Source organism: Danio rerio, chromosome 2 (genome assembly GCF_052040795.2).
Source record: "Danio rerio strain M-AB ecotype USA chromosome 2, GRCz13ab, whole genome shotgun sequence".
Taxonomy (NCBI): Eukaryota; Metazoa; Chordata; class Actinopteri; order Cypriniformes; family Danionidae; genus Danio; species Danio rerio.
Window position 1 is genome coordinate 62,672,501 of NC_141022.1, and position 15,113 is coordinate 62,687,613.

A 15,113-nucleotide genomic window follows, 5' to 3' on the forward strand; every position below is an offset into this window, starting at 1 on the left:
TTGCTATTGAGACACCCTGAAATTGAACTAAAATGTGCTTTTAACATACTATATCTGTATTTTTAAAAATATATATTTAGCTACAACTAGAAATACACTTGAACCCTAATTTTAAACATTTAATTATATTCATGACTATTTTAAAGTATAGTAGTAATATATTAAAAGAATATACAAATTGTAAAAAAAAGTGTGCTAAATACTGTATTAAAAGTGCTCTATTTTCCCAAACTAATTTTGTATTTAATGTACTAAAAATTAGTATTAAGTACATCTAAGTGTACTCAACAGTGCTATTATGAGACACCATGAAGCTGATCTAAAATGTGCTCTTAACATACTAAACATTTATTTAAACAATATATTTTGAAGGCAAACTGTGTGTACTAAGAAAACAGCATTTGTGCTTCATCAAAACACTTTAATCTTTTTGCGCAATAAACCACAAGTCCAAAAATACCTTATGGGAGAGAACAAAAACATAGCAAAAACTGAGAACACAAAAATGTAAATAAGATGCAACATTACAGCACATATGTGAAATGTAAAGACATTTTGGGAAAATTACTTCTACTACAATACATTACAAATAGATTTTTAATAAAGTCAATTTAATGTAAACTTAAAATTACCACACTCAAAATAAAATTAAGTGTTAGTGATAATATTGCATTCACATTAAGTGTACTTAAGTACAGCTTTTGGGAAAATGTACTTCTACTACAATACATTACTAATAGATGTTTTATATATTAACTTATTTTAAACTTAGGATTAGTATGTAAACAGTGTACTAAAAATCAACTAATGTTTAAAGCATTTAAAGCACACTTTTGAAAAACACTAATAAAACTCTTCTGGATGTTTTTTCTCGGTAGTGTACTTTATTGTAGTACACTAAAAAATTATTTAAGTATTTCTGGTATTTGGTATACTTTGTCAAGTGTACTAAATTCCTACTGAAGTATAAACATACTTTTAATGAGTATATTTATAGTGTAAAACCATCAAACTTTTATTTAACACAAAATAACAATGTACTAAGAATGTATTTGCGGGTATTTAAGTGTATTTTAGTTGCATTTAATTATATATTTTTTCACCTGGGTAAGCATATTAGGATTTGTATAGAAACTATGTACATTAGTGAAATTGTACTGCTGCTTGAACATGTTACAGTGAATATGCTCATACTTTCCTCCTCTTTGTTGTAGTTTTACAAAAAGTGAAGTTTACTAGTTAACAGATTTCGAGAGGATCACGTGCTTATGATTGTTCACAGCTGTTCCAACTTTAGCTAACGACTGTCCTATCAGACTGTCCTATCAGACGATCCTTAACTCACTATAAATAACCAGACTTTTCTCATCTCAATATCTTCGTCTTGAAGAAACCCCCCCACCCAACCCTACTTTCCCTCCTTTTAAACGGGCGTCACGGTGGCCAGCGATTAGCGCTGTTGCCTCACAGCAAGAATGCCCCTGCTTTAATTCCCTTCCAAACCAGGCGACACTACTGTTCTGTTTTGCTCGTTCTCCTCGTGCTTGCTTGGGTTTTCCCCCGGGTCCTCCAGTTTTCTACCACAGTTCAAACACAAGCACCCAAAACAATTAATCCAAACTATTTTAGTTAAGCTCTGAGTACACCTTCAGCATCCACATCAGACACTTAGCTACAATAAGCAGGAGGGGGAGTCATCGAGATCTACCTAAGCTCAAACTCTCCTCTCGCCTTGCAATGGGAGGGAGCCCAGGGCTCGAGGATCTTATAAGCTCAGGGCTCTCTCCCGGGACAGCACGCCAAACTAGCTGTACTATCAATCATCAGCTAAGTGTGAACTCTTGAGAGAAAGATATTGAGAAGAACAATCGCCAGTAAAGTCACTAAGTAAAGTTTATTTATAAACTAATTTGGAGATGATCATGTGATTATGATTGAACACGGCTGGTTCTGCATTAGCTATGTATGATCCACCAATCAGACGATTCCTAACCCACTATAAAGAGCCAGGGTTTCTCACTACAGTCATCGATTTGAAGAATTCCCCCTTCCACCCCTACTCCTCCACCTTTTCCTTCATAGGGCGGCACGGTGGCTCAGTAGTTAGCACTGTTGCCTAACAGCAAGAATGTCAGCGGTTCTAGTCCGTTAACAGACTGGCGGTCGGTTCTGTGCAAAGTTTGCATGTTCTTCTCGTGCTCGCGTGGGTTTCCCCCGGGTCCTCCGGTTTCCTCCCACATTCCAAACACATGCACAACAAGAGAATTGATCAATCTAAATTTAGCACTACAGTCAATCTCTCATCCTGCATTATATCTCATCATAGCATTCATTTTCTGTCACCAAGAAGGAAGTTCTCGAGACCTACCTGAGCTCAAAGCTCCCTTCTCGCCCTGCAAATGGAAGGGAGCCCAGGGCTCAAGGACCTTATAGGCACAACATGAAACAAAGAGCTGGAGATTTGTCTGCATATACAGTCTGTGGAAGAATGACTGAGTGTGTCGAACACACAACAGCCACGGGTATATTTCAGCAGCTGATGTGCGACACGATAAACATGCTGATTCGCATAATCACTGGTGACATGTCTGTTATCCTAAGATGCATCCATAATGTCAGGTTTCCACTTTTTTGCTTGTTAATCACTGAAATTGCCTAATTTGAGTTTGAGACCGCTGATATAAATTATGCATGAAAATGTGCAAAACATGATCTGCAAAAACTGAAATTGATGCACTAACATGGCAAAAACTTCAGCTAAAAACTTACATTTATTTACTAAAACTAAAAATGATGAACTAAAACTACGAAAAACTGCAGAATCACTCAATCTTACAAATGATGACCGCGGCCTCTAGAGCGCCTTTTAGAGATCAGAAGAGTGAAGTTTACCTGCACAGCACTTCACTGGCTGGTTACATCAGCAAACACTAAATAATATGCACTGAAATCTTTAAATACTGCCCTGAATTACCAAATTTATTGCATATTTATTATTAAAAGTTTTTCCGTTTGCAGCTCTGTTTAAACCATGAATTTCTGCAAATTATTCATGATGACTAAACCAGGCATGCATCTATTAATACACAATCAATAAAACACAGCACCGCGGCCATCAGGCACACACACAGAAACGCAGCGGCTATGATCCACCCAGAAAACCAGCATCAACACACACACACTGGCACAGATTCTGCAGCTAAATCAGGAAAGCTGTGTGTTAATGAGCGTGTGTTTAATGGCAGTCTGATGGCGTCACACACATATCGTCCGCTCAAATCAACACCACATGCTGGAAACACACACTCCGGGTCTCATATGTCGTTCTGCTGGACCTTTTGAAAGTAGTTTTATTAAGTCAGTGTTTTGCATGAAGAGGAATTTCGAGTCAAAGCTCATGGCCAAATTGTTTGTCACTAAAACCAGACTTCTCTTGAAAAAGATCTACAGCCACAGTGTTTAAATGCTGAACTGTAAAAGCTGAAAATTACACTCGAAAACATCAAAAATGGAAAATTAGTCACTAAAACATGAAAAACTGAAAATAACTCAATAAATCGTCAAAAACTGAAAATTAACCTCTAAAACGTCAAAAACAGGAAATTATGCTTTAAAACGACAAAAACAGATAATTATTCTCTAAAACGTCAAAAACAGAAAATTATGCTTTAAAACGACAAAAACAGATAATTATTCTCTAAAACGTCAAAAACAGGAAATTATGCTTTAAAACGACAAAAACAGATAATTATTCTCTAAAACGTCAAAAACAGAAAATTATGCTTTAAAACGACAAAAACAGATAATTATTCTCTAAAAATGAAAAAAAAAACTGAAAATGAAGCTCATAGACATCAAAAATGAAAAATTACCTTCTAAAGCATCAGAAACGAAAAATCACTCTCTAAAACAACAAAATCAGAAAATTAAACTCTAAAACATAAAAAACTAAAAATTTTACTCAAAACAACAAAATCAGAAAATTATGCTCTAAAACATAAAAAAAATGAAAATTATACTCTAAAACAAAATCAGAAAATTATGCTCTTAAACAAAATCCGAAAATTATGCTCTTAAACGACAAAACTGAAAATTACAATCTAAATCGGAAAATTATTCCCTGAAACGTCAAAATCAGAAAATTACTCTCTTAAACGACTAAACCTTAATATTACGCTCTAAAACAACAAAATTAGAAAATTACATTCAAAAACGACAAAACTGAAAATTACCCTCTAAAGCGTCAAAAACGGATAATTACGCTCTAAAATATCAAAAACTGAAAATTACGCTCTAAAACAACAAAATTAAAAAAATACACTCTAAATCGACAAAAACTGAAAATTACGCTCTAAAATGACTAAAACTGAAAATTATGCTCTAAAGCATCAAAAACGGATAATTACGCTGTTAAAGGACAAAAACTGAATATTACGCTCTAAAACAACAAAATTAAAAAATTACACTCTAAAACGACAAATACTGAAAATTACACTCCTACACGACAAAAACTGAAAATTACCCTCTAAAACATCAAAAGTGGAAAATTGAGCTTTAAAACAACATAAATTTAAAACTACACTCTTAGCGTCAAAAACTGAAAATTACCCTCTAAAACGGCAAAAACTAAAAATGATGCTTGAAAATGGCAAAAATCAACATTTTTGCTCTAAAACTGTAAAAACGGAACATTTACGGCAGTAACTCGTTTCACACATTACAGCATACTTTCTAAAAGTCAGCTAATGGGGCTGAAATCAAGTCAGATGCTATGCTTCATTCTGCTCTTGTTGTGGAGGATTTTGCAAAGCACTTTTAATAATAAGTCGACGTCTTTGCATGAAGAGGAATTTCTATATTGAACACTTTACGAGCTCATGTGGACCACAGCTGGTTTATGTGTCACAAAAACACATGGCTTCTCTTGAAGGAGCTCTTCAGCCACATCAGACAGTGTTTAAAAGCTCTCCTTCATCAAAAACATCAGCCTGTAATGTCTAACAGCACTAAATCCTACAGTCTTTATTGAGGTTGAGGCTAAGAAAACCCCAAAAACTCAAAACAACATGAAAACTCAAACACTTTTACAGTCACAGTAATCAGATCACACTGAGTCTGCACAACACTGGAGTCGCATTCTGTGGTGCCTTAAAACTTTAAAGCTTTTAGAGCATAACTTTCAGTTTTGTCGTTTTATAGCGTAATTTTCCATTTTTGACGTTTTAGAGAATAATTTTCAGATTTTGTTGTTTTAGAGTGTAATTTTCAGTTTTTGTCATTTTAGAGCGTAGTTTTCCATTTTTGACGTTTTAGAGCAACATTTTCAGCTAATGATGTTTTAGAGCGTAATTTTCAATTTTTGACGTTTTAGAGCGTCATTTTCAGCTAATGATGTTTTAGAGTGTAATTTTTCATTTTTGACGTTTTAGAGCACAATTTTCAGCTAATGATGTTTTAGAGAATAATTTTCAGTTTTTGCTGTTTTAGAGCGTAATTTTTAGTTTTTGCTGTTTTAGAGCGTAATTTTCAGTTTTTGTCATTTTAGAGCGTAATTTTCCATTTTTGACGTTTTAGAGCTTAATTTTCAGCTAATGACATTTTAGAGCGTAATTTTCCATTTTTGACGTTTTAGAGCATAATTTTCAGTTTTTGCTGTTTTAGAGCGTAATTTTCAGTTTTTGCTGTTTTAGAGCGTAATTTTCAGTTTTTGTTATTTTAGAGCGTAATTTTCCATTTTTGACGTTTTAGAGAGTAATTTTCAGCTAATGACATTTTAGAGCATAATTTTCAGTTTTTGCTGTTTTAGAGCGTAATTTTCAGTTTTTGCTGTTTTAGAGCGTAATTTTCAGTTTTTGTCATTTTAGAGCGTAATTTTCCATTTTTGACGTTTTAGAGCATAATTTTCAGTTTTTGCTGTTTAAGAGCGTAATTTTCAGTTTTTGCTGTTTTAGAGCGTAATTTTTAGTTTTTGCTGTTTTAGAGCGTAATTTGTAGTTTTTGCTGTTTTAGAGCGTAATTTCAGTTTTTGTCATTTTAGAGAGTAATTTTCCATTTTTGACGTTTTAGAGCGTAATTTTCAGCTAATGACATTTTAGAGCGTAATTTTCCATTTTTGACGTTTTAGAGAGTCATTTTCAGCTAATGATGTTTTAGAGCGTAATTTTTCATTTTTGACGTTTTAGAACATAATTTTCAGTTTTTGCTGTTTTAGAGCGTAATTTTCAGTTTTTGCTGTTTTAGAGCGTAATTTTTAGTTTTTGTCACTCTTGGGGGTAATTTTCAGTTTTTGACCTTTTAGAACAGAATTTTCAGTATATATTTTTTTAGAGCATAATTTTTAGTTTTTGACGTTTTAGGGTGTAATTTTCAGTTTTTAACGTTTTAGAACATTATTTTTTATTTTTTTTTGTTTTATAACGTAATTTTAATTTTTTTTATTTTATAGCGCCATTTTTGGTTTATGTCAGTTCATTATGTACTTTTCAGTTTATGACGTTTTAGGGCTTAATTTTTCGTTTTTGAAGTTTTAGGGTGTAATTTTCAGTTTATGCTGTTTTAGAGTGAAATTTTCAGGTTTTGATGTTTTAGAACATAATTTTTCGTTTTTGACGTTTTAGAGCATAATTTTAATGTTTGCCGTTTTAGAGCGTAATTTTATTTTTTTACTTTTTAGAACATAATTTTCAGTTTTTGTCGTTTTAGAGCGTGATTTTCCATTTGTGACGTTTTAGAGCTTATTTTTTTAGCTTGTGATGTTTTAGAGCGTAATTTTCTGTTTTTGTCACTCTTAAGAGTAATTTTTTGACTTTTTAGAACAGAATTTTCAGTTTATATTGTTTTAGAGCGTAATTTTTAGTTTTTAACGTTTTAGAACATAATTTGTAGTTTTTTGTTTTATAACACAATTTTTTATTTTTTTCATTTACAGCGTAATTTTTGGTTTATGTCAGTTCAGAGCGTACTTTTCAGTTTATGATTTTTTAGAGCATAATTTTCAGTTTTTGCTGTTTTAGAGCGTAATTTTTAGTTTTTGACGTTTTAGAGCATAATTTTCAGCTAATGACGCTTTAGAACATAATTTTCAGTTTTTGCTGTTTTAGAGCGTAATTTTAAGTTTGTCACTCTTGAGGGTAATTTTCAGTTTTTGACCTTTTAGAACAGAATTTTCAGTTTATATTGTTTTAGAGCGTAATTTTTTAGCTTTTAACATTTTAGAACATAATTTAAACTTTTTTATGATTTCCAATGCAATTCTTTTTTTCATTTATAAGCGTAATTTTGGTTAATGTCAGTTCAGAGCGTACTTTTCAGTTTATGATGTTTTAGAGCAAAGTTTTAAGTTTTTTATGTTTTAAATCATAATTTTTCGTTTTTGACGTTTAAGGGTGTAATTATCAGTTTTGAACGTTTTAGAACATAATTTTCATTTTTTTTTGTTTTATAACGTAATTTTAATTTTTTTTTATTTTATAGCGTCATTTTTGGTTTATGTCAGTTCAGTATGTACTTTTCAGTTTATGACGTTTTAGGGTGTAATTTTCAGTTTATGTTGTTTTAGAGCGAAATTTTCAGCTAATGACATTTTAGAGCGTAATTTTCCATTTTTGACGTTTGAGAGAGTTATTTTCAGCTAATGATGTTTTAGAGCGTAATTTTTCATTTTTGACGTTTTAGAGCATAATTTTCAGCTAATGACGTTTTAGAACATAATTTTAATTTTTTTTGTTTTATAACGTAATTTTAATTTTTTTTATTTTATAGCGTCATTTTTGGTTTATGTCAGTTCATTATGTACTTTTCAGTTTATGACGTTTTAGGGCTTAATTTTTCGTTTTTGAAGTTTTAGGGTGTAATTTTCTGTTTATGCTGTTTTAGAGTGAAATTTTCAGGTTTTGATGTTTTAGAACATAATTTTTCGTTTTTGACGTTTTAAAGCATAATTTTAATGTTTGCCGTTTTAGAGCGTAATTTTATTTTTTTACTTTTTAGAACATAATTTTCAGTTTTTGTCGTTTTAGAGCGTGATTTTCCATTTGTGACGTTTTAGAGCTTATTTTTTTAGCTTGTGATGTTTTAGAGCGTAATTTTCTGTTTTTGTCACTCTTAAGAGTAATTTTTTGACTTTTTAGAACAGAATTTTCAGTTTATATTGTTTTAGAGCGTAATTTTTAGTTTTTAACGTTTTAGAACAGAATTTTCAGTTTATATTGTTTTAGAGCGTAATTTTTAGTTTTTAACGTTTTAGAGCATAATTTTCAGCTAATGACGCTTTAGAACATAATTTTCAGTTTTTGCTGTTTTAGAGCGTAATTTTAAGTTTGTCACTCTTGAGGGTAATTTTCAGTTTTTGACCTTTTAGAACAGAATTTTCAGTTTATATTGTTTTAGAGCGTAATTTTTTAGCTTTTAACATTTTAGAACATAATTTAAACTTTTTTATGATTTCCAATGCAATTCTTTTTTTCATTTATAAGCGTAATTTTGGTTAATGTCAGTTCAGAGCGTACTTTTCAGTTTATGATGTTTTAGAGCAAAGTTTTAAGTTTTTTATGTTTTAAATCATAATTTTTCGTTTTTGACGTTTAAGGGTGTAATTATCAGTTTTGAACGTTTTAGAACATAATTTTCATTTTTTTTTGTTTTATAACGTAATTTTAATTTTTTTTTATTTTATAGCGTCATTTTTGGTTTATGTCAGTTCAGTATGTACTTTTCAGTTTATGACGTTTTAGGGTGTAATTTTCAGTTTATGTTGTTTTAGAGCGAAATTTTCAGTTTTTGACATTTTAGAACATAATTTTTCGTTTTTGACGTTTTAGAGCATAATTTTAATGTTTGCCGTTTTAGAGCGTAATTTTTATTTATTTTTATTTTTTAGAACATAATTTTCAGTTTTTGTCGTTTTAGAGCGTAATTTTCCATTTGTGACGTTTTAGAGCTTATTTTTTTAGCTTGTGATGTTTTAGAGCGTAATTTTCTGTTTTTGTCACTCTTGAGAGTAATTTTTTGTCCTTTTAGAACAGAATTTTAAGTTTATATTGTTTTAGAACAGAATTTTAAGTTTATATTGTTTTAGAGCGTAATTTTTAGTTTTTAACGTTTTAGAACATAATTTTCAGTTTTTTGTTTTATAACACAATTTTTTTTTCATTTATTAGAGTAATTTTTGGTTTATGTCAGTTCAGAGCGTACTTTTCAGTTTATGATGTTTTAGAGCATAATTTTCCGTTTTTGACGTTTTAGGGCATAATTTTCAGTTTTCGACGTTTTAGGGCGTAATTTTCAGTTTTTGATGTTTTAGAGCAATGGTCTAAACCTTAATTCCTGGAGGGCCGCAGCCCTGCATACTTTAGCTCCAACCACCTCCAACTCACAGCCGCTTAATAGTCTCTAGTAGTCTTGCATTCCTTGATTATTCGGATCAGCTGTGTTTGATTCGGGTTAGAGCAAAACTGTGCAGAGCTGCGGCCCTCCAGGAATTGAGTTTGAGACCCATGCTTTAGAAGATCATTTCTAGTTTTTGACGTTTTAGAACGGGGTTTTTTCATCAGGAAAGTGTGTTTACATAGAAAAGAGTCAGAAGAGAATCAGATAATCTGAATGTAGGCATGTTTTGAGTGTGTGTTAGTCACCCTGGCATTGTGTAGTGCGGGCTGGTAGCTGGAGGGTCTGTATGTGAGCCTGTGCTCCGCCTGGGTGTGGATGTCTCCCAGATACAGTTCCTCCAGCGCTGGCTCCAGATGCTGTTTCTCCAGACGCAGCAGCTGCAGCTCATGCATGCTGAAGTTGATCTGCGCTGTGCATTCGCTGTCTTTCTCTAAACTCCACAGCTCATAGCTCATATTCAGCCTCCAGGACCTGGAGATGCTTCTGCAGCCGCGCTCCAGCTGCAGACCCAGCACCGCAGCCGCAGACTCGGAGTGAAACACCACTCGTGTGCTCTGGATCTGGTAGTCAGCTTCGGTGCCACCGCGTACGATCCAGGAGGCCTGACGCAGCCGCAACCGACCCCGCACCAGCAGTGTGTGTGTCGGGGAGCTGCAGTGAACGTCGCTGTAGTAGAACTGAAGCGCACTAAAGCTGCTGTTGTGGAGGAAACGATATGAGCGTGTGATGAACTCGGGCCCGGGACGGACCTCACAGCTGTGCACAGAAAAAAAAAACACACTTTAAAAATTTTGTTGAAACTTAAATAGAAAAAATAAGTTAAAGCAACATAAAAAATATTTGTTTTATTTACTTTTTTTTGCCATTACATTATTTACAGCAGTGTTTCTCAACTGGTGGGTCGCCACCCACATTTTCAGTGGGTCACAGAGTGTGTTTTCAAAATAACAACAACAACAAAAGTTTCATTTTTAACTTATTTTGCTTGTATCAGACTTTTATTTTGAAATGCACATGCGACAACCGCACCTTTTGACATGTGAAATTTTATTTAATTATTGCAACAAATAGGTTGAAGTGCAAGTACAACCCCGAATATGTAAAGTATGGATTTACATATATTGACGACAAAAAGGCTTAAAACCTCAGTGTGTCATATGTAGTGAGGTGCTCTCACAAGAGAGAATGAAACCCTCTAAATTAAAACGACATTAAGGCTGTACTCACACTATGTACAGTTGCCTCGAACCGGGCCTGGGCACGCTTACGTCATCCCTGCTGCGCTGTTCAGTGAGAAGCGCTCTCTCACTCAATAACACAGTGGAGATTTCTCTAGTTATATCATGTCAGTCGTTTGATATGCAGTGACATGCATTCAAATATTTCGCCAAACAGTCATTAGGGATGCGGTGACACGCAGTCAGATATTTCACCGAACAGATCCGCCACTTTTGACACTCATAAACAATCATAAAGCCCTCGTGCTGCAGGAATGAGGAGGTCTGCTGAAAGTGCAGCTGTCGTGCTGTGAGGAGTTTGCGTCTTCAATAAACTACGGCAAAATAATATTAATAAATTAATAATAATTTATTAATAATAATAAATTAATGAATTAATAATCCATATGAAACAGTCCCTTAAAGTCACGTATCGCTTTCAGTTTCGGGCTTTGGTGTGTTTTGCACTCACACTACAAGCGTACCGCGCCAAAGCCCAAGTGAACCGCGCTTAGTGGTTCTCACCGATTCAGCGCACTCACACTTCTTAAACGACCCGGGAAATGGGCTTGGGCATGGTACGGATGGCATAGTGTGAGTAGGCCCTAAGGGTGCTTTCACATCTGTAGTTCGCTTCATTTGGTCCGCACCAAGGGTAATAAATGATACATTGTTGCATTTTCTGCCGTCTTTGGGTCTTTTCACACCACACTGCTGGCTTTGGTCTGAAACAGTTGAAACGAACAAAAATGCAGTCATGTGACAAAATCCACATCTCTCATTGGCCAGATGTTGTTGAACATATTTCCTAAACTGCTTATTGATTGGTCAGAATTCACGTGCGGGAAAATGCCAGTGAACTCCCGCAGGTAAACAAACCGGCAGACACAACATGTCGCTTTTACTCTGGAGGGTTGACTGCACTGACTGATTGTATCTCTGCTTTAGACAAACTATACATTTGGAGAATGAAGCGCGGCCGCGGCTGGAAAACAGTGTTTAATGCATCACTCGTCACTTCAGGAGGAGGCGTGAATTAATTTAGCTAAACTGCGACATGGTCATCTTGCGGAAATATCACCCACGATCCATCAGGTAATGTTTCCCCCCCCTCTCTCTCTCTCTCTCTGTTGGTAAAGCGCTGTCAACAAATTTTTCCTCCATATCCCATAATGCACAGCGCATCGGCCTACGACAGCTGGATTAGTCCAAAAGGCGCAGTACTTTTTGTGGTTGGACCTGTTTTAGCACGGATCATATTCTCACCACAATCGAACCGCTCCAGGGTTCGTTGAAAGCGTACCGACTCCACCTCTTCAAGCAGGTATCGGTACGCTTATTTGGTCTGCTTTTGGTGCGCACTCGAGTACGATTGCTGCATTCTCACCTGCCCAAACCAACCGCACCAAAAGAGAAAACGAACTGTAGTGCGATTCAATCTACCTAAATAAGGCAGGTGTAAAAACACCTTTGGAAACCAAACAACCCATTTGCAAGGACAAACCTGCAGACTGTTTTCAAAGACAACTCCAATAGCTGAGGGCGTTACAAAAGTGCCGAACATCTTCATGTTCGAAACAAGTACAGGCATTCTGCGCATCTTACTGTGCAAAGGCCAAGAAAGCCCACACAATAGCAGAAGAGCTTTCATTTGCTGGTTTGTTCTGTTCACCAGGATCAGTGGTAATGTTTTATTTACAGTTCAGTTTGAACTTTTTCTTACCACTGCTGTTTACAGTATTTGTCGTTTTTACTTTGTAATATTTCTATAATTTCATATATTTTGTTAAATGACAACAATAAAATAGTTTTTATTTGTAAGTCTTGGTGATTTTCTTGTCAGGAATTGTGAATGTTATTAAATAAATACAAATGAATTATAATTCCTAAAACTATATTATAGTCCCTAAAATTTTGGGTCGCGGCTTAATGACCATGTAAAAATGTGGGTTCCATGGCCAAACCAGTTGAGAGCCACTGGTTTGCAGTATGGGTGTATTGCAGAAGAAACAGAAAGCAATTTTGTAGCTTAGAGATTTTGACTTGTTTCTTGTCCAAATATAAAAAAATTAATAGATAAAACTGGAAAAAACTGCTTTAAAATGGCAAAAACTGAAAATTATGCAATAAAACCTGCAAAAAAACCTGAGAATTTTGCTGTAAAATGGCAAACACTCTGAAATACACAATAAAAATGAAAACAGCAGAAAATTGAGCACTAAATGCTGAAAATTATGCATCTCTTAAATAGAAAACTAAAAATTACGCAATAAAAACTGAAATAGGCAAAAACAGGAGTCTGGGACAAACCACGTAAGCTGTGCACAGAAAAAAAGAGGCAAAATTGTGGGTGGTAGATTCATTGCAATTTTAAAAAAAGATTTTGTCAATATTACATGTTATTTTTTATTAAAGGTGCAGTATGTAAGTTTGACACCCAGTGGTTGAACTAGGTATTGCACCTCTGCTTCCAAACACACAAGAGCAGGTTGCCAGAGACCAACAATACTAACAGCAGTGTGCCTGGCTGATGAGCCTAAAGGCTGATTTAGGTCGTGTTCTAAATAAAAGCAACGGCACACAATAGTAGGAATATTTTCCATATTAAAAGGAGTTTTTGTCCTGACCAACACCTCGAATTAATATATTAGAAATGGCTTCTATTTCTCACAGCTGAACAATAGAAAACTGACAATGACCAGCTCAGAGACAGCTCATGTGCTTTATTCAGTGTTCAATGCTAATAATGTGAGTCTGAATGCTGTTTCACATCACATTTATCACCATACTACTGAAAGCAGCAGCAGATAGTTCAGCTCAGATCTGGAGAATAAAATAAACTGTTTGAAACTGAACTTCAGAACTGAGACTCGGTGCAAACCAACACATATCAGTGATTCAGCCTCTACATTTAATCATGGTAAAGAGCTTTAAAATGTGTTGATTAGATTATAAAGCGTACAGCAGTGAGTGCACTATTCTGTGCTGCTGAGTGGCTGTATTTACACTTCTGTTGTGTTTCGTCTAGTGCACACAGTCAAATTGCTCTTCACTGTGTATCTCATCACGCAGCGCAATGTTAAGACACGGATTTACAACGTAACCTGCTCACCAAATGTTTACACTCGTAATTATATTGTTATTGACTATTGACCTCATGTGGAACTCTGAATCTGCGTCTCATTTCAGAGTCTGCTACTGTCCACCGGAGGTCACATTTCAGTCACAGATGCATGCTCTGAGAGCCTTCCCGACTGACAGGCGACCCGGGATGCTGAAATAAAATTGGCTAAACTGGCATTGGGCGGGTTAAATGACCAAAACAAAGACAGCCGTTCCGCCATGTAACGCACATGTTCAAAGCAGAATATCTGACTTCACCATTGTGTTTCAGATAAACATGAATGTTCACTGAGCATGTTTCTGAAATGTCTGCACACATATTATGGTGCTTTTATGATTTAAGTCAAACACTTACAAACAGCAGCTTTAAAACCAGCAGAATAATCTGTCAGCGGGTTTATTAAAATGATCTTGTTTTCCTTTTGATGTTTGACATTAAAAATGCTGAAAATTGAGACATAACTAAAAGAAATATGATCAAAAACTGCAAATGATGCACTAAAACAGCAAAACAGTACAGGTGTTCTCTGACCTGGTGGACACCCAGTGGCCCTGGATGTCAGGTGGCATCTGGACGGTGATGCGGGCTCCGCTGTGCAGGTGTTTCAGCATCTGGACACACTCAGTGTCTTTAGAGGACCAGTCCGTACGATGAGACGAGCCCTTCACACACACTCAACAACAAACACACAACATAAACACTCACTGTCTGTATAATTGTGTCATTACACCTGTTGGTATGTGCATTTTGGAATTTCACAGTAATGGAAATGGCAGGATGTGCACACATTTTGAAGATGTGCATTAAAAACTGTTTAAATAGTGCAGTGTGTAGCATTGACACCTAGTGGTGGAACTAATTATTGCCGTCCAAATTCTAAATATTGAAGAGGGTTTTTTTCAACCCAGGCTCATTCTGAAAACGCCCCGTGGACATTTCTGGAGACCGCGAAATACGTCCCGGGAGGTTCATATCTTTGCAGTTTCTGTTTTCGCGAATCCACTAGAGGCAGCAGTGTGCTTTTTAATATCTCAAATGTCTCTCGCGCTGTTCTCGTGTAAACCCACCAGAGGCCGCTGTCGAGCGACCGTCTGTCCGACTGACTGAATGATTGACTGAATTGGCTGACCCACCCTGCTCCTTCCCTAAACCCAACCAATTTTACAGATTGACGCCCCGCCCGCTTATTTCCCTGAACCCAACCAACGATTTACAAAAGCCATCCAGAAAAAGAAAAGCTCTCGCCTGATTTTTACCGTGTTTTCAGATTTTACCACATTCTCACCCTGTTATTCACTCGTTCACTTTATTTTTTGGATTCTGTTTTTGTCTTACCTGATATCTGGAACCGCTCTTCCCCGGACTCAAACCTGGTTGCCGTCTCA

General features: G+C 35.3%; 1 protein-coding gene across 1 annotated transcript in view; it reads right to left on the reverse strand.

Annotated features, from left to right (window-relative positions):
* Nucleotides 1–15,113, reverse strand: part of LOC100332639 (protein APCDD1-like) — a 35,853-nt gene that overhangs the window by 7,353 nt on the left and 13,387 nt on the right. Inside the window, 2 exon segments of the mRNA NM_001442892.1 lie at nt 9,633–10,143; nt 14,260–14,401. Coding sequence (NP_001429821.1) covers nt 9,633–10,143; nt 14,260–14,401 — 653 coding nt within the window.